Source organism: Aspergillus uvarum, assembly GCF_003184745.1.
Source record: "Aspergillus uvarum CBS 121591 unplaced genomic scaffold BO82scaffold_32, whole genome shotgun sequence".
Classification (NCBI taxonomy): Eukaryota; Fungi; Ascomycota; class Eurotiomycetes; order Eurotiales; family Aspergillaceae; genus Aspergillus; species Aspergillus uvarum.
The window spans coordinates 95,790-118,034 of record NW_020291329.1 but is presented as its reverse complement, the minus strand read 5'-3'; the positions used below and the strand labels follow the sequence as shown (position 1 = coordinate 118,034).

General features: G+C 53.9%; 9 protein-coding genes across 9 annotated transcripts; 6 read left to right on the top strand and 3 right to left on the bottom strand.

Moving 5' to 3' along the window:
• Positions 1–415: 415 nt before the first annotated feature.
• BO82DRAFT_416522 (MFS general substrate transporter) lies at positions 416–2,572 on the top strand (the record flags this gene model as incomplete). Its single annotated transcript, XM_025639997.1, has 6 exons — positions 416–556; positions 612–661; positions 710–826; positions 880–1,031; positions 1,082–1,450; positions 1,519–2,572. 6 exons carry the CDS (start codon positions 416–418, stop codon positions 2,190–2,192), a joined length of 1,503 nt encoding a protein of 500 aa, XP_025491173.1. The 3' UTR covers positions 2,193–2,572.
• On the bottom strand, positions 2,197–3,395 carry BO82DRAFT_354960 (uncharacterized protein). The gene is made up of 3 exons (XM_025635320.1): positions 3,360–3,395; positions 2,602–3,310; positions 2,197–2,544 (listed from the first exon to the last, which is right to left on the bottom strand). Exons 2-3 carry the CDS (start codon positions 3,110–3,112, stop codon positions 2,324–2,326), a joined length of 732 nt encoding a protein of 243 aa, XP_025491172.1. The 5' UTR covers positions 3,113–3,310; positions 3,360–3,395; the 3' UTR covers positions 2,197–2,323.
• A 118-nt stretch (positions 3,396–3,513) lies between these two features.
• BO82DRAFT_392660 (NAD-dependent epimerase/dehydratase family protein) lies at positions 3,514–4,566 on the top strand. The gene has a single exon (XM_025638633.1). It carries the CDS (start codon positions 3,609–3,611, stop codon positions 4,518–4,520), a length of 912 nt encoding a protein of 303 aa, XP_025491171.1. The 5' UTR covers positions 3,514–3,608; the 3' UTR covers positions 4,521–4,566.
• Positions 4,567–4,733: 167 nt separating this feature from the next.
• Positions 4,734–5,564, bottom strand: BO82DRAFT_402837 (alpha-galactosidase A precursor; the record flags this gene model as incomplete). The annotated part of the gene is made up of 1 exon (XM_025639348.1): positions 4,734–5,564. The coding sequence occupies one exon, from the start codon at positions 5,562–5,564 to the stop codon at positions 4,734–4,736; it is 831 nt and encodes a 276-aa protein (XP_025491170.1).
• A 1,790-nt stretch (positions 5,565–7,354) lies between these two features.
• BO82DRAFT_97565 (uncharacterized protein) lies at positions 7,355–9,934 on the top strand. The gene is made up of 5 exons (XM_025641715.1): positions 7,355–7,586; positions 7,641–7,765; positions 7,817–8,588; positions 8,659–9,422; positions 9,498–9,934. The coding sequence occupies exons 1-5, from the start codon at positions 7,479–7,481 to the stop codon at positions 9,751–9,753; spliced, it is 2,025 nt and encodes a 674-aa protein (XP_025491169.1). The 5' UTR covers positions 7,355–7,478; the 3' UTR covers positions 9,754–9,934.
• A 372-nt stretch (positions 9,935–10,306) lies between these two features.
• Positions 10,307–12,820, top strand: BO82DRAFT_354957 (glutamine--tRNA ligase). The gene is made up of 6 exons (XM_025635319.1): positions 10,307–10,736; positions 10,787–10,794; positions 10,846–10,919; positions 10,976–11,349; positions 11,399–12,376; positions 12,429–12,820. Exons 1-6 carry the CDS (start codon positions 10,365–10,367, stop codon positions 12,507–12,509), a joined length of 1,887 nt encoding a protein of 628 aa, XP_025491168.1. The 5' UTR covers positions 10,307–10,364; the 3' UTR covers positions 12,510–12,820.
• Positions 12,821–13,030: 210 nt separating this feature from the next.
• On the top strand, positions 13,031–15,181 carry BO82DRAFT_392657 (endonuclease/exonuclease/phosphatase family protein). The gene is made up of 4 exons (XM_025638632.1): positions 13,031–13,776; positions 13,835–14,200; positions 14,254–14,699; positions 14,768–15,181. Exons 1-4 carry the CDS (start codon positions 13,077–13,079, stop codon positions 15,092–15,094), a joined length of 1,839 nt encoding a protein of 612 aa, XP_025491167.1. The 5' UTR covers positions 13,031–13,076; the 3' UTR covers positions 15,095–15,181.
• A 508-nt stretch (positions 15,182–15,689) lies between these two features.
• On the top strand, positions 15,690–17,430 carry BO82DRAFT_336882 (uncharacterized protein). Its single transcript, XM_025633371.1, has 3 exons — positions 15,690–16,041; positions 16,102–16,499; positions 16,547–17,430. Exons 1-3 carry the CDS (start codon positions 15,790–15,792, stop codon positions 16,968–16,970), a joined length of 1,074 nt encoding a protein of 357 aa, XP_025491166.1. The 5' UTR covers positions 15,690–15,789; the 3' UTR covers positions 16,971–17,430.
• A 1,177-nt stretch (positions 17,431–18,607) lies between these two features.
• Positions 18,608–22,158, bottom strand: BO82DRAFT_285000 (Clavaminate synthase-like protein; the record flags this gene model as incomplete). The annotated part of the gene is made up of 11 exons (XM_025631481.1): positions 18,608–18,840; positions 18,938–19,225; positions 19,290–19,651; positions 19,706–19,852; positions 19,912–20,228; positions 20,273–20,324; positions 20,375–20,537; positions 20,857–20,926; positions 21,026–21,349; positions 21,404–21,882; positions 21,936–22,158. 11 exons carry the CDS (start codon positions 22,156–22,158, stop codon positions 18,608–18,610), a joined length of 2,658 nt encoding a protein of 885 aa, XP_025491165.1.
• Between the last annotated feature and the right edge of the window lie 87 nt (positions 22,159–22,245).

Below are 22,245 nucleotides of genomic sequence, written 5' to 3'. Positions count from 1 at the left end.
CTACACGTGCTCGCCCACAACATGGAACGTGCAGTCGTCGTGTCATGTGATTGGAGGGTATTCCCCGGGTGGGAACGGGCCGATTTCTCTCTATGATTGGTCCGGTAGTAAAGTAGGCCGGCCCAGGCTATATCCAGTTTAGTCGCTTGCCAGTGGCTGCAGGACAAGGAATGAATCAATATGCTGATTGAGAGATAGCACCGATAATGCCTTAACTGGATTGACTACTGCAACAGGATTAAGGTCACATCCAGCATGCCTCCACCAATAGTCTCTGCCATTCGCTTCCAAACCCGGATATAAAGCACGAGGGGCGGGCTGTTCGCTTTCGTGCCGACTTTTCCTGACCACAAAGGCAAGCCTTCTGCAAAGGTTTCGTGCGACTCTATCGCTGCGCTTGCGGTACTCTAGCAACATGTCAGCGCCACCAGACTCCTCACTTGCTCCCAAAGGAGATCTCCAGACTGTCATTCAGGCCAACTCCCATGATGGAGAGACCATCTCCGAGGCGGAAGCCCAGAAGAAGCGCCGCACTCTTTCGGACCTGATCACAATTGTCAGTTTCTGCAGTCTCTTGTCCTACAGACCAGTCATACTGACATAAACCATAGATTGCCAGCGGCTTTGCCTTGATCAGTGATGGATACCAGAACAACTTGATGTAGGCGTTTCCTGTCTAAATGGTCTCAGAAAGCTAACCGCTGGCTAGGACGATGGTGAACGTGCTTCTTGCCAGTCAATACAAGGAGCAGTACACCTCAGCTGTCAAGACTCGAGTCTCCAACGCTCTCTTGGTCGGTGAGGTTATCGGCCAGATTGTTATCGGGTAAGAGCCACCACAACAATTCCCAGTCATCCTCCAGCGCTAATCCCACTCAGACTCACCTGTGATTACCTCGGCCGCAAGGCTGCTCTGGTGTTTACAACGGCTATGATCGTGGTCGGCGGAATATTGGCCACCGCATCGAACGGGTACACTATCGACGGAATGTTCTGGATGATGACGGTAGCGCGTGGTATAGTTGGTTTTGGTGAGTGCAGACACATCTCGCACCTCAACCCAGTAGCTGAAGTTCGGCAGGCACCGGTGGCGAATATCCTGCTTCATCCACATCGGCATCCGAGGCTGCCAACGACCTGACCCCCAAGCAACGCGGACCGGCCTTCATTATGGTGACCAATTTCCCCCTCTCGTTTGGTGGGCCGTTCGCGGTCGCGATCTTCCTGATCGTCCTCTCCGCCTGCCACCAGTCGCACTACAGCACTGTCTGGCGCGTTTGCTTCGGTATTGGCTGTATCTGGCCGCTGTCCGTCTTCTACTTCCGGTTCCGAATGATGAACTCCGCCCTCTACCGCCGCGGCGCGATCAAGAAGCACGTGCCCTACATCCTTGTGGTCAAATATTACTGGAAGTCTCTGATTGGAACCTGCGGAGCCTGGTTCTTGTACGGTGTGTAGCCTCCATCTTCTCCAGTGACCAGCACCCACAGCCCTTGACTGATGTCCTCATCTTTTTAGACTTTGTAACATTTCCCAACGGCGTCTTCTCCGGCACGATCATCTCCTCCGTCATCAAAGATAGCTCCGTGATGAAGACCGGCGAATGGCAGCTCCTACTGGGCGTGATTGCTCTTCCCGGCGTTTTCCTCGGCGCCGTTCTGTGCAACCGCGTCGGGCGCAAGAACATTATGATGATCGGCTTCACCGGCTACCTGGTGTTCGGCCTGATTATTGGGTGTGCATACGATAAGATCACCAAGATCATCCCCCTCTTTGTGATCTTCTACGGGTTGATGCAGAGCTCCGGCAATTTCGGTCCAGGGAATATGCTGGGCCTGCTCTCGTCGGAGATGTACGCGACCGGTGTGCGGGGTACGTGCTATGGTATTTCGGCCGCATTTGGCAAGGCGGGCGGTGCGATCGGGACGCAGGTGTTCACACCGATAGAGAATAACTTGGGCAAAAAGTGGACGTTCATCATCGCTGCGATCTGCGGTGTGGTCGGGGTGCTGGTGACGTACTTTTTCGTGGAGGATATTTCCGGGGAGGATCTGCGAGTCCGCGATGAGAAGTTCCGTGCTTACTTGGTTGCGCACGGTTGGGATGGGGAGATGGGGGAGGATGACCTTAAGGCAGTCGCAGACGAGGGGATCCCTCCTGCTATGTTTGAAGAAAGCAAGACTGCCCCCTGATTTAGCATGAGATATGAGATATGAGCAAAAGTCTATTGGCTACATTGGCGTGGCCGTGATTAATACCATCTGTGAAGCTTAATTCCTTCTTCGAGTGCATATTCCAATCCCTGAAATGTCTCCGACCCCCTTCAGCTGTTTTCTCTGTATGCTGCCCTGATCAGATACGCCAGATGTTCGACCTCGTGCTTCACCCACGGCATGGCATGATGATAATCCACCTCGAACAGCTCACTCCGCTCAGGCTCATAATACGTCGCCAGCTGATGTCGGCTCAATGGCAGCACCGGATCTTTCAGGCCATGCACGTGTATCGTCGGGATGGAGACAAGCTCCGCGTCAGATTCTGCCCCTGCAAGCATCACAGTTAGTCTTTGATCAGAGATCTGTTAGGGGAGAATGAACATACGATGCGCACTCTCTGCCACCATAGGTGCACCAGCCCCCATACACATAACTCCAAACTTCAAGCTCGACCCCAGTGTCGTTGATGTCGTTGACTCCCCGCTCGCAACCCTCCGCTGCTGATCCAGCAATAACCCGCCCGCGGGCCTCGTCCCCTGACTGAACCCCATCACCCCGACCCAAGGCCCACCAGGGTTAACCTGGTCTCGCTCCCGCATCAGCTTCCAGATCCGCTCGACGCCATCCCGACCGGTCATATCGTACCCGCTGCCGTCAGCGAGCTCGATGCCGGAGCTATTATCCTGCGTGAACCAGGAGCGGAAGGGCTCGTAGCCGCGAAAGGCAGGGAGGACTCCGGGCCCCGCGTCGCGGAAGAAGGGACCGTCGAAGAAGACGAGTTCGAAGTCCGGTTCGAGGAGCTTGGCGAGGTGGCTGCATTGGACTTCGTAGACAGACGCGCGGGAGCCGCCGCCATGGAAGCAGGCTATGCGGGGGCGGTTGGTGGGTTTGGTCATTCTGTGGGGCTGTGATAGGTTTGTGGTTATTGTTGTCAAGGCAGTATATCTCCTCCGCGGTGGATGAAGAGAGGGGCGTGAGTTAAGGTGAGAAAGTCAGCGAAAGGAGTGGAAGAGCTAGTTTAGCTGATGTTGGTGTAATGTCATGTGAGGGGTAGGCGGGATGAATTGGCAGCGGATCATTACAGAGCATTGGCACTAATGATGTCAGCTTGGATCCTGCAGGTATAATTGCTGCACAGCATACAGCACACAATCTTTTTATTGGGAATATATGCATTGATCAAAATGAAGCACAAGTCCAGGTAACTATCTCTTTCAGGTTTCAAGCCATCATCGTCCGCGGGTACCTAGTAAATAAACATACCGCCCATTCCGGCAAACCCCCGCAACCCCCACAACCCCGCATCTCCTCCCCTCCATATCAACAAAACCACCACGTAGTCCACTGGCACCTCAATTCCTCAACCATCGCAGCATATCAACCCAAACCACCATGTCCAAACGCATCATCATAACGGGTGGCTCCGGCAAAGCCGGCCAGTTCATCATCGCTCACCTCCTCAGCCAGAACTACACGATCCTGAACCTCGATCTGCACCCGCTCCCAGCCCCGCTCGCCGCCCGGGTGCACACCATCCGCGTCGACCTCACTGACACCGGCCAAGTCCACAGCGCCTTCCACTCGCACTTCGCGCTGACCGAGCCCTTCCGCGAACCGCTCCACCAGACCCCCCATGCTGTGATCCACCTCGCCGGCTACGCGCGCAACATGATCGTCCCCGACAACGAGACGTATCGCGGAAACGTGCTGGCCTTCTACAACGTCCTCGAAGCCGCCTGTCACATGGGCATCCGCAAGATTCTCCTGGCGTCGTCCATCTGTGTCTACGGGGTGGCGTTCGCAGAGGGCGATGTCGATTACGCTTCCTTCCCTGTGGATGAGTGCGTCCCCGCGCAGCCGATGGATGCGTATGCCATCTCGAAGGTGTGTGGGGAGCAGACGGCTGCTGGGTTTGCGAGGCGGTTTCCCGGGACAGATGTCTATGTGTATCGGTTTGGGGCGGTGGTGAGTCCGGAGGAATTCCCGGAGAAGTTCAGGGGGTATGTGGAGCGGCCGGAGGAGTGGAAGGTGCATGGTTGGGCGTATACGGATGCAAGGGATCTAGGGGGGATGGTGGAGAGGGGGCTGGTTGTTGATGGGCTGGGGTTTCAGGTGTTCAATGCGGTCAATGATGAGATGACAAATTTTGAGCCATCGACGCAGGCGTTTTTGGCGAGGGTCTGTCCTGGGGTGCCGGTTACGAGGGAGTTGGTGGGTAGAGAGGCGCCCGTATCAAATAGGAAGCTTAGGGAGCTGTTGGAGTTTGTGCAGCGCGTGCGGTGGCAGGATGAGTATCAGAAGTAGAACCCCGGGGTTTTTGGACTACTGGAAACATGGTGTAGATATCTTTTGATGATTGTAGATATGCACCAAGTAACTAAAGAGTTATCTTGAACCATTATAAATGTGGACAAGTAAAGAAAGGTACAGTCATCATATCAATCATGAACACAGAAGTAAGCAGACAAAGTTGAAAGTCAACAGCCAGATCCATTCATGACAAGGTTCACAGGTTTTTTAGAAACAGTCTGGATCCATCATCTCTTCGTAAGTCCCATAAAAGATTTCTGTAGAACCGCGACCTCCTCCATGTGAAGGATCGGCGAGACGAGCGGGCAAACCCTCCATCTCCTGTTGGAGCATGTCTTCATCATCACACTTTTTGGTGAACTCGAAATCGATCAGGATAGCCTTTCCATTGCTGATGAGAAAGTTGTGTCGGTTTGTATCTCCGTGATGAAGTCCCAAAGCATGTAGCCGAGACAAAGTTTCCCTGCAGAGATCAATATCTTCAGGTCCAGCGTGGCGTGCATCGGGAATTCGTTCGATCAAAAATCCAATAACACGACCATATTCAGTCAAATGGCCAAGGAACCGAGGCCCAATGCCACGGCCGTCCAACAACTGATAGACTGTAGTCTCGTTCTCCATGAAATGCATGTAAAAGTGCCAGGGCTTATATTTCGCGATCACCGTTTCGTCAAACTGTGGACATTTGGCCTCATGAGTTTCACCATGCAGACGTTCATCCAGCTTAACGTCCATATAGTCGATAAAGGTTTCATGCCAGGTGTTCTCGACGCCGGGAAACTCAGTCAGGTTGATGGATGTAAAGTAGGGGCGACCGTCTTCGTCTTTGGCCACAACACCATCGTTCCAATTTCCAGCAGGAAACCTGGGAAGTACGGTGTACAGAGTTGGAGGAAAGCACATCTCAGCATTCTTGTAGGTTCCCGGCTCGACAGTAAGGTATTTGATCTGCTTGTCATCAACCAGAAGACGGAAGTAGCTTTCGGTCTTCTTGTCGCAACAGTTGTTGAGTAACTTGATCTCTGGGGAGTTACCCATTTTCGCACTGGGCACTTTGCTAAGTATTCAAAGTTTCGTTAGCTTCAACCGGTGGTTGTTGTAATAATCTCATACCTTCAAGTTGTCTTATCACCGCCCAAGACAAGACCTTTTGAGTCTTGCTGTCGAAATCTCAAGACTGATGTTGGCTAGTGAAAGTTAGGCAGTGGCAGGATAGGCAGCGTCAAGGAGAAGCTGTGAGAAGTTGTAACACACTTGTTCTAGTGAATGTCAACAGAAAAAGAGATGTGGATCTCTTACTCTGATAATGTGAACAAACCTGAGTCTTTTGACCTGACCTTTTCTCTGTTACTTCTGTGTTGAATGCCTTCCTCTACAACTCAACCCCTGACCTGATCATCAACACCCACAAGCTCATTTATCTACCCAAACATCTAGTCCATCTCTTCATCCCCCCCCCCCAATCTAGCTACATCGCAAACTGCCCAGAAGAGCTTCTTTGTCCTACTAGATTCTAGTCTATCAAAGATATTCAAAGTAAGTCTGAGAAAGCCAACGCTGATGATCTGTGGGCACTAATGAATCTAAATACAGTCCTGGAGAGCCGGAAGCCTTTGTCAAGTCTCAAGGATCCATCCATCTGAGCCCAAAAAGTAAGTATTACCTCTTCAAGAAAACAACTTGTTCTCGAGTCTAACTGGGATTCAGTCAGTCAAAATGTGCACCCAGTATTACGTTGAGCACACTTGTGGCTGCCAGAAAGACTCGAAATTCATCCAATGCCAGGCACGCGCGGGCACCAATGTGAGATGCAGTCCCGCGAAAAGGGAGCCGGAGGATCGGTCTCCTCACATGTGTCCCCGCCACCTGGTCAAGCCTGGCACCGATGAGATGACCCGCGACAAGAAGCAAAAGGCTAAATAAATAGGTCATGCTCGGATGGAAAATTCTCTGCAGCTTACAGAAGTGAGGAAATTTCTTGAAAATTGGGGATGCTCGGATGGGAGTTTTTACAGCTCGGAGAAGTGAAAAATATCCTTAAACTTGTGGTTCATCCACTCGTGTACTAAGCTACCTTGCACTATCTCCTGGGGAATATAGCAGAAGCTATATGGCTGTCTAACATTCTTTGTGCTTTGTAGGCTTGTATCTTCAGTAATCTTCATCGATTGTCCTGGAAATGTCGATGAAAGTCACTAGTATGCTTTTTTGATGCTAAGAGCTATCAGCTCTTTTGCTTGTCCGTACAGCCTACTAGTGCACTTTGGATTCTTCATTTTCGTCTTTTTTCTTCAAATTTAACCAGAGATAGAAGAATGATTTTCAATTATAACAGAATCTTTATTTTTATATAAAAATCAAAATTTAAAGATCACCCTGTTAGAAAACACTATGAAAATTACAAAAGATTCTGAGATATTTTTGATTATCTCGTCTCGAACCTTCATGTGGTCCTAAGCACCACCTGGCATGCATACTTTCCATATCCGTGTGTTGGACGACCAGCTTAAGGAATGTCTACGCTTGATGCAGGGACCACCCTGTCTTGAAGAACAGGTCTGGACGTCGAGGACCTAGCGCAAACCATGGGTATAAAGTGCCAAATCTGGTTTAAGCTCCACCATCAGTTTACTCGGACAACGCGGGACTAATTTCCACCTTGAGTAGGGGAAGGCCTCCGCTTCGACAGTGGATGCTCGGAGTGAGCGATGATTGGTGCTGGGCTGTGCTAGACTGAGTCAGCGGCATGAGTCAGCGGGCCGCTGGCGGGCCTGTTTCTGCCTCCGACCTCTCACACTCGCACACCGAGTCTGCATCCCACTCAATCTCTCGGCCATCCATCCTAGCTCTGTCCTATACCCCTCTATCCCCGAGCTTGGTATGGCTCCGGACAATTTCCGTTGATGTCAATTGGTCCATTGCTGCTCCAGACAGACCCTTGAGCCCTCATTCATGCAGATGTCCACCTCCACTCCATCCTCGGATGGTGGTGAGCGTGCCCCCTCGGCGCCCCCTTTGCGCCGCACGGCCCGGGCCTGTGACTCGTGTCACCGGAGAAAAGTAAATATCCATCCTCTTGCTGCTACTTCGGTAACCTGCCTGACCGCTCTTCAGATCCAGTGTGATCCATCCATTCCATGCAACTGGTGCCGCCACCATGATCTGGACTGCACTTTCAATAGGCCCATCGGGGGTAGTAAGCGCAAGAGAGCCGCCAATGAGCCCAATCCCATGACTCAGTATGTATCGTGCGATGCGGATCATTTCCAAGTCGTCTAACATCCTGGCAGCCCCCCCCGACATCAGCCTCCACCCGGGGAAGACCTCGAGGACAGAGTAACGAAGCTGGAGCAGCTTCTGGTGCGATCTATGCCGACCAATGAGCACCAACGTAATTGTACCTCGCTGATCTCCCAAGGGTCCTGGCCATCGGACTCGGCCGCTTGTTTCGGCCCCCCACGGACGTCGGCCAATGGTCCCTCCGCCAGCGACTACATGCCTCGTTCTAACAGTGGTCTGTGCTTCGGCAAGATACACTTCGCAGGTCACTATGTGGGCGACTTAAACTCGTACAATGGTATTCCAAGCCTCTCGCTTGACGGTCAGGAATGGGTGCAGTCACGCACCGGCGAAGACAAGAGATCCAACAGCCTTTGGCCCTCTCAGCCTCAACGACCGACACCACAGTCACCCAGTTCCTTCTCACATACACTGCATGGCTATGCGGGTGTCCCCGATCTTCCGGACCGATCCGTCGTAGATGAATATGTCCAGCAGTACTTTTCTTCTTTCATCCGGTTCATTTTTCCTCTTATCGATTCCTTACTTTTCAGAGAGACTGTCGACCTCGCCTATTCCCCATGCCACGGGCCTCCACCGGTGGAGATGATCAGCGCTAAAACGTGTGTGATGACATTCCTGGCACTTATGTCAATGATCCTCCGGCCTCAAGATAACCTCCCTGCGGTGGACGCGGACGTCTATGCGGTCAAAGCACAGAACCTTTTGCCTCAAATCATGAACAACGTCAGCCTGTCCACCTTTCAAACAATGTTAATGCTGGTCTGTGTACATTTCTTGTGCGATTTGAAATTCTCTGAATAAAGAGTACAAAGCACGCTGACTTGTCAAGACCATGAATCGAGTCTTCTCTGGTCAACTCCAAGCTGCCAATCAATGTCACGCCATGTGTTGCCGAGTCATGTTTTCTTTAGGAGCCCAGCTGTTACCAAATGAGCGACCGGCTCCCCCGTCACCACACGATTTCGAGGATCGAGTTTGGCGTTATCACAAACAGCTGCGGAACTTGTTCTGGCTTTGCTATACCCATGACAAGGAGATCTGTCTCCGATCGGGTCAGCCGCCGATCATTGATGACGAATATTGCAACCTCTCTCTACCCGCCAATTACATGCAGATACAATATCTTGAAGACGAAGGCGCCGACAGATCCATGTTTGATGATATTGGTATCCCTCACTCGCCGGCCGACCTACGGATGACTGTGATCAAGTCAAAGGCCTATCGGGCACTGTACTCCTCCAAGTCCCTGCTCAAGTCCGATGCCCAGCTCTTGCAGGATATTCGCGAGCTCGACGACGAGCTGGAGCGGTGGCGCATGGACGTTCCGCCCAAGTTCCGCCCATCCCTAGGGCATTCCTTCGAAACTCATGAGAATCCCTTTCTTCGCATGCAAGCTATAGTCTCGCGGCTGGAATACCACTATCTGATGGTGACGATCCATCGAGCGGCGGGTCGCTGTCAATCCTGGGCGAACACCGATACTGGGGTCATGGAGGGGATCAACTCGAGCATGTTACTTGCGGTGGAGGCAAGTCGCTCCACCTTGCTGTTTCTGCGCCCGACTATCGATTCAATATTTCCCGAGGCGTTCTGGTGAGTGCCTTTGTCTTGCTTCCTATATCTCACACTCGCCACTGTCAATTGACTATTTACCCTAATAACCTACAGGATGATCACCTTCTACCCCATGTCTGCTATCCTTACAATATTTTGCAACATCCTACTATTTCCACTCGACCCGCGTGCGGAGGAAGACCTTAAACTTCTTGGCTCAGTCCCCGACCTCATCAAGGGCTTTCGTCTACAACGCCTGAAAGATAACGAAGCGGCACATATGACAATGGTGGCAGACTTCGTGGCCGAACTCACGCGCTTGGGCAATTGCGCGATCCGTAAAGCCCGACATAGTGTGTCGCCAAGATAAAAGTTACGTTCTTGTCTCGTACATATTGATGATTTGGACACGATAGATACCCATGCGGTGACACGCTTTAGCCAGTCAATTGCGCTTACATGAGTCAACTATTTATTTCTTAGCAACAGAGTTAAGATCAAGGTCCCTTTGGTAGAGTTCGTCATGGACTTTGTAGAACGTTGAGTCATATAAGTGGAATGTTCCTGCCGAAGCCAAAGGCACACCACGATATGTATTTGAATCACCCGGGATGAGTCATGGTGGCAGTGTCCTGGTTAGTACAACGTGAAAATGACGCAGATACTCATTGTAGAGAACCGTCAAGATTGGAGTTTGCTATTATAGAGAGTATATCAAACAATCAATCCGAGGTCAATTACTTGCACGACGTGACAACTAAACAGTAATCAGAACTGAAGTTGTCGAGGTCCACGATAAGGAGATCAATTGGGCGCTTATCGGAGCCTCACCACGTGATCTACACCCAACGGATGACATAAGCCACGCACGGGAAAGTTTCCCCTCCACCCCGCCGATAAGTCCAATCTTTTGTCGTTCAGCACCGTCACCACGCGACCTTTGTCCTCTTATCCTCGATTCCTTTAGACCAATTGCCCATCATGACGGACGCTGTCGTTGAAGCGACGGCCAAGCTTCAGCTCGATGAGGAGACCGGTGAGATGGTCTCCAAGGGAGAGCTGAAGAAGCGGTTGCAGAAGCGTGCCAAAAAGGCGGCGAAGGCGGCCAACGCGGCCGCTGCTCCCAAGCAGACCGCGGCCACCCCCAAGCCTGTGGCTGCCCCCAAGCCCGAGGAGGAGCAGATTGACCCGGATGCCATGTTCAAGCAGGGTTTCCTGGCTGCGGTCCACAAGGAGCGGCCTGTTTTGCCGTTGACGCGGTTTCCTCCGGAGCCCAATGGATACTTGCATCTGGGTCACGCGAAGGCGATCGCTGTCAACTTTGGTTTCGCTAGACATTATGGTGGAAAGACGGTATGTTCGATTTTGGATTGGAATGGGGGGTGCTGCTAACGATTGCGAAGATCCTTAGGTATTCCTCCCATCGTGCCCGACTCGAGTGAGCAACGCGACTAATGATTAGATTCGATGATACCAACCCGGAGGCTGAGGAGGAGAAATACTTTGTGGCTATTGAGGAGATCATTCAGTGGCTAGGTATGAGGCGCACATCGAGGTGGTGAATTGTGTGTGCTGACAGGGTCGATTCACAGGCTTCAAGCCGACCGCTATCACCCATTCGAGCGACAACTTCCAGAAGCTCTACGACCAGGCTGAGAAATTGATCACCATGGGCAGAGCCTACGTTTGCCACTGCAGCGACACCGAGATTAAGCTTCAGCGTGGAGGAGAGAACCACGGCCCCAGATATCGCTGCAAGCACGCCGAGCAGGATGTCGAGACAAACCTCCAGAAATTCCGGGATATGAAGGCTGGCAAATACGAGCCCCAGACCGCTTTCTTGCGCATGCTCCAGGACATTGAGGACCCCAACCCTCAGATGTGGGATCTGGCCGCATACCGCATTCTCAAGCAGGAGCACTTCCGCACCAAGAACGAGTGGTGCATTTACCCCACCTACGATTTCGTATGTAAAGGTCTAGCATGTTTGATGATGTTTGCTAACACTGCACTAGGCCCACTGTCTGTGTGATAGCTTCGAGAACATTACGCACAGTCTGTGCACGACCGAGTTTCAGCTTTCCCGCACTTCCTATGAGTGGCTGAACAGCACACTGGGCGTCTACGAGCCCATGCAGCGCGAATACGGTCGCTTGAACGTCAGTGGTACCGTCATGTCGAAACGTAAGCTGAAGAAGCTGGTGGACGACGGATACGTCCGCGGCTGGGATGATCCCCGCCTGTACACGCTGATTGCTCTTCGCCGTCGTGGTGTGCCCCCGGAGGCGATCCTCTCCTTCATCAACGAACTTGGTGTGACCACTGCCCTTAGTCTGATCAAGATCTCGCGCTTTGAGCAGACGGTTCGGACATACCTCGAGAGCCGTGTTCCCCGGTTGATGCTTGTGATCGACCCTGTTCCGGTGGTCATTGAGGACTTCGAGACGGTTGAGGATGGCCAGCTCAACTGCGATATTCCTTTCTCCCCCAAGAACCCTGCTATGGGCACTCACGAGATTCGCCTGACCAAGACGATTTACATCGATCGGTCCGATTTCCGCGAGGAGGATGCCAAGGGCTACTTCCGTCTGGCCCCCGGCAAGAGCGTCGGTCTCTGGCGCGCACCCTACCCCGTCAAGGCCACCACTTTCACCAAGGATGCTGACGGTAAGGTCACCGAGATTCGCGCTGTTTGGGATAAGGAGGGCGGTAAACCCAAGACCTACATCCAGTGGGTCCCAGATAACTCGCGCAAGGTGGAGGTTCGCATCCACGACCCGCTCTTCAAGTCGGAGGACCCCGGTGCTGCCGAGGGTGGCTTCTTGAAGGATATCAACCCCAACAGTGAGACCATCTACAAGGATGCTCTGATTGAGGCGGGCTTCGATGAGGTCCGTCGGAGGGCTCCTTGGCCGGAGGCTGCCGGCGAGAAGGAGAAGGGCAAGAGTGGACCGGAGAGTGTCCGTTTCCAGGGCATGCGTGTGGCCTACTTCGTGAGTCACTCTTTCATGATTGCTGGATGACCGTTTGCTAATAATATCTTAGGCTGTCGATTCGGATTCCACAGAAGACCGCGTCGTGCTGAACCGCATCGTGTCTCTGAAGCAGGATGTTGGGCGCAACTAGATGCTGGGAAGTATGCTCGAGAATGTGATAAACATGCGGAAGCGGCGCTGCCCGATGGTCTTCAGGTGCAAGATTACGGAAATGCATCACCCTGATAGCCGTCTATAGTACCTGCATGGGTAGTTCGGCGCTAGTTGTCAGCCTGCAGAAATGTGGGCGCATAACTGGGTGAGAAGCTTGGTCTGTTGAATGGTGTGTTTTTAGCGTGATGATTCTTATGCAGAGTTGAGGAGTGCCAAGGTGTTGTTGATAAGGTACCGTGCAGGATTTAGATAGTCATAAATGAAGTTATAAATGAAATGGCAGGGAGTTATATCAGCCTGTGCTATACATTCTTAATCTTAGAATTCCGCCGGCTCCCGAGTGAGGTAACATCGTCCCGAGTCCCCTGCCTTCTTGGCTGCAGCATTGCTCAAGGGGAACGTGGGTGTTATCATTTCCCCTCACTGGTCCAACTCTCACTTTCGCAAGCGCAAACACTTCCCCTCTCATCTGCCATCATGAGACACTGCTTCTCTGGAAGCACATATAAACCACCGTGATGGCTGCTATCTAGTACTCAGATCAATGAAGCACACACCAAGACCGCCATTTCACAAGATGCGCACTCCCTCACTTTCCACGGTCGCATTGCTCGTGCAGACCGCGGTCGCAGTCACCATCAACGAGATCACTGGGGAGCGGTACATCTCTCCATATGCCGGGACTCAGGTCACTGGTCTTGAGGGTCTGGTGACTGCCAAAGGTTCCTCTGGGTTCTATCTGCGCTCCACCAGTCCCGATTCTGACGACAAGACCTCGAACTCGGTCTATGTCTATGGAAGCAGCGCGACCACGAGCGTCACCGTGGGAGACATCGTAACCCTGAGCGGCAAGGTCACAGAGTATCGGTCCACGTCAAGCTATGTCTACCTGACCGAGATCGAGTCCGCGACCGACATCACGGTGGTCTCAAGCGGCAACACGGTGACTCCCATTGTGATCGGTGGAAAGGGACGGAGCCCTCCCACAGAGCAGTTCACATCGCTCGACAACGGGGACCCGTTCAGCCTGCCAGGAAACAGCAGCCAGCTCTCGACGGCCAATCCGGTCTTAGATACCACCGCTTACGGGATGGATTTCTGGCAGAGTCTCAGCGGAGAGTTTGTTAGCTTGTCGGGTCTGACAGCCATCTCGAAGGCCAGTTCGTACGGCGATACTTGGGTCATCGGGGACTGGACAGTCTCAGGGAAGAATGAACGTGGAGGGTTGACGATGACTGCCAATGGTAGGTTGCTCCGAGCCCTTTCATCAAGAGCTTTGATCACTGACTCGTGTGTCGTTAGACTCTAACCCCGAAGCACTAATCATCGGCTCGCCTCTTGATGGAAGCAAGAACCCGACCGACGTCAAGTTGGGAGATACGCTCGGGGATATCACCGGCATCATCACTCAGGCGTACGGCTACTACGCCCTGCTACCGTCGACCGCGTTGTCCGTGACAACATCGAACGCGACCGAAATACCCAAGACCGCGTTGGTCTCGAATAAGAAATGTAAGATCACCTTTGGCGATTACAATGTGGACAACCTGGGGCCGGACTCGTCGACGCTCCCTGGCGTCGCTGGCCATATTGCAAATCAGCTGCAAAGCCCAGATATCGTCTTTCTCCAAGAGATTCAGGATAATGATGGTTCGACAAATGACGGTGGTATGTGCTTCCTATCTCGGTTGGATAAAATCATGACGCTGATTCTTGCTCAGTGGTATCGGCCAATGTGACACTCTCAACGCTGGTCAGCTCGATCGCCGAGCAGGGCGGAGTGCAGTATGAATTCTTCGACATCGATCCGGTCGATGGCACTAACGGCGGCGAAAGTGGTGGCAATATCCGATGTGCTTACCTGTACAATCCTGAGGTCGTGCAGCTGCGCGACGCTAACCCAGGCACCAGCACGGCGGGCACGGCTGTTGAATCCGGAGGCACGTTGAGCTACAACCCGGGGTTAATTGATCCCACAAATGAGGCCTGGGACGCGAGTCGGAAGCCCCTGGTGGCGCAGTGGGAGAGGGCGGATGGGAGGAACACCTTCTACACCATCAACGTGCACCTGTCCTCCAAGTACGGCAGCACGTCTCTGGAAGGCGACCTCCGGCCACCTGTCAACGGTGCTGTGGAGAAGCGAGCTTCGCAGCTTAGTGTGATTGCGGTAAGTCTCGGTGAAATTGCCATGTTCCCCCCGAAGCTAGTTGACACTAATCATCTTGGTGCAACCAGGACTTTGTGAGCACTCTTTTCGCGGAGGTAGCCGACGCTAGAGTCATTGTGGCCGGAGATTACAATGAGTATTCGTTTACGGACATTTTCAACGTGTTCACAGAGGTGGGCCTGCAGGAGATCGATGAAGTCGCTGGTCTTGCGGCAACGGAGCGATACACCTACCTATATGACCAGAACAGTGAGCAGCTGGATCATATGTTTATCAGTTCGGCGCTGGCCACAGGTGCAAAGGTGGAACATGTCCACGTGAACACATGGGTCTCAACCGCAGACCAGAGTTCCGATCACGATGCGACAGTAGCCCAAATGAACGTTTGCCAATAACTGGCGACAGCCTACCAATATACTAGCGGACTAGCGAAATCAAGGACGGCTAGATCGCATTCTCTCGTGTTCTCATCTCCACTAATCTAACTGTTACGTGATAAGATCCGTGCATTCTCAGCTGTAATCACCAGCGTTCACGCCAATTATTGCCGAGATGGGCCTGGTAGATGTTTCCCGGGACAAGCATCGGCTGGGGTTGCAACGCAGCGAATGCGACAAACCATCTGGAAGGAGAGGATCCGTAACATGGCAGGATGCTGGTAGCGAGGGCCACAGCAAACCTTTCCACGTGGGCGGGCCTAGGCCGCGGCTTTCCTGGGTGGTGCGCTGGAGTTTTGGATGGAGGGAAATTTTTCTACCCGAGCGCTCGGGCACGCGAAGGCTCCACTGCAAGCATGGAATCCCGATCGATAGTCAATCTTGAATCAGTCCGTCTGTAGCCGGCAAACCAATCAGCGGTTAAAGAGCCTGCTTCGGCCGATGGGACAGTGGGTCGCAGAGTAGTGACCACTGGTGAGGGGAGAGGGTCTGTAACACCCGTGTTCCATGGTTCAAGCCAGGCACTTTTTCTGATCTCTGCCCCGAAGGGAACGTCATTTCGCCCACGCCGTGTTTGAGATGATAAAGAAAATGTCTTCCCCGGCCCAGCGCGGCAGTCTGGGATTCTGAAATTCTCACCCCTGCTCACCACCATGGCCGAAGATCGCAGCTTAGCCGTGCGTGCGGTTGCCGCGGTCTTCCTGGCCCTGGCAACCATCACGACTGTCCTGCGATGCTATGTGCGCTTTCGCATCGTCAAGGCGTTTGGCTGGGACGATGGAATTATGGTACTGGCCTACATCTTCTATGCCTTTTTCTCCGCCTGCATGATTGGTGGTAGTCTTTGGGGGACGGGCAAACACCTCGCTCAACTGGATAACCACCATCGAGTGACCGCTATGAAGGTATATCTCCTGCGAACAATGCAGCACGCAGGATACTCGATGCTGACTGAGTTGCTCTAGTATTGGTTCTATTGCGACATCGGCTATGCGATTGGCTCCATCTTGTGCAAAATCTCCGTATCGATTTTCATTCTACGCATCACCATTCACCGAGTTCACCGAATCGTCATCGGAGTCGTCGTCGGCCTTGTCGTCGCTGCTGGGTTTGCGTTCTTCGTAATTCTCCTAACACAATGCAAGCCAATGGCCTTTTGGTATCTTCGTCTTAGCACTGAGGAGGTCGGCAAGGGCACTTGCATATCCACACACGTCGCGATGGATGCGCTCTATGCCTTCAGCGCAACGTCGGCTGTGTTCGACATGACGATCGCGGTTCTCCCTATCCTTCTGGTTCGGAAGCTGAAGATGCAAAGTGATGTGAAAATCGCGGTGGCTGGTCTGCTCAGCATGGCCTGCGTGTATGCAATCCGGTTCCGTTTGTCAGACACCTGCTAATCCCTACCAGGGCGTCCGTCGCCGTCATTGTCCGCATCCCGTACATCCCGACGCTCCTCAAGACCGACTTCCTGTACGAAACCACCCCGGTCGCCATCTGGTCGAACATCGAGACCGGCCTGGGGATCTTCGCCGGCAGCATGGCCACCCTCCGCCCCCTGCTGCGCAAGTTCCGCCCCTCGACCTACCAGAACACCTGGCCCAGCTCCTCGCGCGGCAAGCGCAGCAAGTCGATGCCGCTGCAGTCGAGCCAGCGGCAGGACTCGGACCGCATCCCCTTGGAAGATCGTTTGTACGGCACCACCTTTTTCACCGTCGAAGCGGGTAATGATCGGTATTCTTCCACAGGGCTGGACCAGGTTCCGATATTGCCGAAGGAGACATACATGCCGCAGATTAGCGTGAAGCGGGAGGTCCATGTGACGACTGTTTAGGCCGGACGAGACGAAGTCTGAGGTCGGAGAGCCGCGAACACGCGCACAGCAAGGACCGCAATCTAGTCCTGCTCGGTCGAGCCACATAGGACAGTCCTCCGTTACTGAGATTCAAGATAGAATTTATTTTCCTCAGAAGGGTTGTGGGCAAACGCCAACCACGCATCATGCAACTGGTTGGGACCACGCCGTGTCATTAGACACTGCAGCAGCAAAAGACCGCTCCACTGGGGATCTTGGCGAGTCTCTCGAGACTTGGCAGGCGGAGCATGAAACCCCGGGCATGAGTTTGAAGACAGTACGAACGTTGTTGGTTGAGGACTAGCAATTTCTACAGCCATCTCCCCCAGCGCATCAGCTACCACATCCCACGGCCGGTGTAGCACGCCGAGGTCAACAACATCACAATGAATTATTCCCCGATCGACCACACTGCCTCCGGTCGCATCGATGTCATGACTATATAGAATATAATGTTTACTTTGTCTATCCCTGCTTTATTCCTTCCCGCATCCCAACTCAACATCCGCAAGTAAGCTGCGACCAGATATCTTCAATGTCCCACGGTGTATAGATCAGATAAGATGCGATCGGCATGAGCTACTGAACGAAGTGGACACCTGCACTTGGATCGAAGCTAGAGCTGGGAGCATCAACGTGGAAAAGCGATCAGCACGCGGATGGGGTTGTGGGCGATCGGCAGCTGGAGTTGCCGAAAGGGGAATGCGAAAAGAAAATTTCGACATTCTTCATGCTCCTCTTTTTCCATCCGATGTGTCCACAGCTGCGTCCATGCTTGGTACTAAGTATCAGAACTCGACGATTGAAAAACCCACAGCGCCAGCATAAGTCTAAACCAGGGCCTGTCTGCGGATGACGCCCGCTGGCCAGAGTTGGTCGAAACACCCTCAGCGGGCCCAGCGTACCAGCAAGACCCATACTTGCACCTTCTCAAGCACTATTTCAATCATGTCGGTTAAGCACTTTTGCTGTTAGGCTCATGTGGTCATATTGGATAGTCAATCCGATAAGAAATGCAACCATCTTCTGCCACATGTATTTCACTGCATGTGGCACATTTCCGAAGACCATGCAATACCCTTGATCCCGAAGCAAGTATCCATATACTGATGCAAACCGGGAGAACACCTCCTCCTTGCAACTTCCCAGTGACCTCAATCTTGAGTACTGGGGGGTATACCGTCCCGGGGGAGAACCCCCGGACCCCCCTTTCTTTCAGCTCCCCAGCAACCTCAACCTCATCCCCGGCCCCAATCTACAGCCAGAGCAAGCTGTGGTGAGAGCTCAAATGGCACTGCGCACGGCACACTTCTCCGAGTACCAAGTAAAGCCCACATCACGTGACCACATATGGAGGAGCCACCCAAACCACTAAAGAGAGCAAAAGATGGACACCTCAGGCAGCACAATGTAGGTCTCGTCAAAAAAACAGCCGAGGTCAAACAAAACTGCATACTATGGAATGACCATTCTCGCGCGTGCATAAAACTCCCTGTACAATACACAATTCGCAACGAACTCGGCAGTAAACCCCTGACCCTTCCCCGGATAACCCGGGCCCCGAACCCCTTTCCCTCACCCAGTCCCTCGCTCCAAGCCCCCCTATCCCCCCTTTATCAAATCGAGCCATGCCCCGCCGTCTCAAACGGCAACCCCCAACACACCACCCCAACAACCACCCACAGCGCAGCCGAGGCATAGATCGGGGCCGGGGTGAACCCCGTCTGCGAGGCGACGAGACTGGCGCACAGGCCGCCGAAGCGCAGCAGGCTCGCCGCCGTGCCGGTGCCGGTGCCGCGGTGAGGCGCGGGGAAGGATTCCGGGGTGAAGGCGTACATGATTGCGTATTCTGCCGTGGGTCATTAGCATGAGTGTTACACGTGATGGAGGAGGAGGAGGAGGTGTCGCGGAGCTCCACTGGGCCAAGCAAGAAAGGAGGCACGCACCAAAATTCCCCAACATGCCCGTGACGCACGCGAACGCCAACGAGGACGTGGGGTTGCTGACGCCCACGTAGGCAAACAGGAACACGCCCGTGACGACGGACGAGAGGCCCATCATCCATCTGCGGCCGAAGATCGTGGTGACCAGGTATGCCGCGGACAAGGGGCCGACGACGCCGACGGCGGATTCGATGCAGTAGTTGCGGTAGGTGGTGGTTAGCGAGGCCGAGGAGGTGAATTTCGTGGCCAGGTAGGAGGGGAGGAAGTTGAAATAGAGCGGGTAGGCGATTCCTTTTCCTCAGGTATCAGTATGGCTGGGGGAGGGGGTTGGGTTTGACGGTAAGGGTGCACGAACCGATGGTCAGCCAGATTCCCCAGATGATCACGGTGTGCCTGCTCAGCAACTTGGTGGCGAAGAGAGCGCGGTAGTGTTCCCCCTTGAAGTCTTTCATGTTCTCGCGGAGGATTTCGGTCGTCGACAGGGCGGACGACGTCGTGGTTGGTATGCCGAGTCGGGCGTCGATGTCCTGCAGCATGCTCAGGGTCAACGGCGGCGGTTTGCCGTTCGCCGTCGCGACGTGGTTGACGGCGTCCACGGCGGCTTGGTCGCGGCCCTTGGAGAGGAGGTATCGCGGGGTCTCGGGGAGTGTAAACACGAAGGTGCGGATGAGGGTGAAGGCCAGCGAGAGGCCGCCCAGGGTTATGAGCGTGTATCTCCTGCCGACTGCATTAGCACCACGCCGTGTCGAGGCTTCATGATAGACAGCTCACCACCCCATATTATCCCCCCGACGACACGTCTCCGGCGTCGAATCCGCCGCACAGCTGAAGTTGGCCAGAAACACCCACGCCACCAGCGAGACAATCAGCTGGCCCAGATTCCACCACGCAGAGAGCGCAGTCAGCAGCCATTGGTGACTGTCCTGTCCTGTCAGCACAGCACACTTCGCACCACGATCAACGTTCGAAAACCTCACCTCCCCGGCACAAACTCCAGAAAGATCATACTATCCACCGGCACATTCCCCCCGGCCGCCGTGCCCACCATCGCCCACATCGCGCTGAACCCCACGAAGTTCATCGTCCCCGCTGCACCGCAGAGGAAAATCCCGGCAATGAGCAACGTGCAGTTGAACGCGGGCCTGCGGCCGATCAGATCGCTGGAAATGCCCCAGAAGGACGCCCCCAGGATCAGGCCGATGTAGTAGGCGACCGAGCTGTAGCTGACCTGCACGATGCCGGGGAATTCGAGTTCGATGGGCGGTTGCACGGCGCTGATACCTTGGGATGCAAACTGACTCGTCAGTGGATGAAGGAGTGTACTCGAGGGGGACGTACGTTATCCACGATCCATCCAAACCCCGTGACCACGAAGAGTTTCCATTGGAAGCTGTGCACGTTAGTGTCGTGTCGTCTGACGATGAACAGGAGGCAGCGTACCGCCCCATCCCGATCTCCTCCATGCATCGCCCGACCAGTTCCGACTTGAGCCGGTATGCTTCCGTCGTGGACGTGCCGTAGAACTGCTGCACGTCCGGGTCGTCGAAGATCACGCCTTTCGTTTCGGCTTCGAGGCTGTGGTTGTCATTCTCATGGCGGGACTCTCGGATCACGTCTGCGGTGTCTTTCTCCTGCTTGATGCTTTGGCTCTCGATATCGAGAGGGGTTTGCTGGACGTTGTCCATGGTGCTGTCTTCAGACTTCTCGGGATAAACGACTAAGTGATCACGTATCATGTCTTGTAGCATCGACGACTGCCCGCTACCCTCTCAAATACCATACCCGCTGAGTTAGGGCTGGCGGTGCATGGACCACCTCCGCATTACGCAGCAACAGCCACGGGGATCTTATCGACTCCCAAGGGTGGGGGGTTGATATCAAGCCTCCACTTCTGAAGGCAGTATAGCACGTCCCTCTATTACCCATCCTCCACCTGATTGGCAGGATGGGATGCAGGTGTCTCGAGGTGTGGCGAGAACAACGCAGTAGAAACTTGGTTGGAAGAGTACCGTAAATGACATGGGTTAACCTAGATGATTTGATAAAGGCTCATATGTACAACGCAAGCTAGGCAGCGAACTACGCCCCAACAGCCGCCACCGGCGCCATCACCTCCATCTTCGCCTTCATCTCCTGCTTGTACCTCTCCGCCCGCCCGTAGCTTTCCTTGTACGACGCCGTCACCATATCCTCGACCGTGATCGGCGGGTACTTGGGGTCCTCGGCCGGCTGCCGGCAGTTAGGCAGACACTCGCACAGGTAATCCGGGTTCCCGCTGAAAAAGAACGGGATGCTGTAGCGCTCTCTCCCAGACTTGTTGATCACCCGGTGGATGTTGGATTTGTACCGGTCGTTGGCCATGCGCATGAACAGGTTGCCCAGGTTGACGACGTAGGCGCCGGGCACGGGTTCGACCTTTCCCCGTTAGTATTCGTCAATTTCCTAGCAAGACCCAGGCAAGAGACTTACATCCAGCCATTCGCCGGTCGGCGCGTCCAGAACTTGCAGCCCGTCCACCTCGTCCTGCAGCAGTAATGTAATGCAGCCAAAGTCGGTGTGTGCGCCAATCCCCCGGTTCAACTTCTCGTCCGCGTCCTTCGGCTGGGCCGGGTAATGCAGGTATCGCATCGTGGCGACCGCCCCGTCGGTCAAGGGGTCGAAGTAGTCTTCCGACACATCGAGCGTCAGCGCCAACGCGCCCAGCACGTCCTTGGCCAGATCGAACACCGCGTGGTAGTATTCCATGGTCGTGCGCTCGAACTCCTCCTTGTCGGGGACCGTGGGCGGCCACTGGTTGGGGCCGCTGTTCAGCTTCTTCTGCACGAAATAGGGGTGGTCCTCGGGAATCTCCTCGCCCACGTAGTATCCCTCTTTCAACTCGGGCCCGGTGCCGACTTCGAGCATCTGCGATCGGAGCAACTCGTAGCCACGGTTCCAAGTGTTATGATCTACCGCAACTGTGCATTAGCATGGGAAAGAAACAAGCAGTCGAAGCACGTACTCTTGTCAACCAAAACCTTCTCCTCGAGGGGCAGATCGAAGAATCGTTTCGTGCAGCTCATGACGCGCTGCTGGAGCTCGCGCGATACGCGGTGGCCCGTGATCTGGAAGAAGCCATTGTACAGACAGCATTCGCGGATCTGATCGACAAGCTGTGCCTTTGCAGCGCTATCGCCGCCGTAGAACACGGAGAAATCAAGGATTGGAGGGGCACTGGGAGACATCTTGCTGACTGAGCTGGGAAACACGAGCTTGAATGGGTGAGGGGTTGATTGCCATTGTCCAGAGAATATATCCTTTATCGCGGGCAT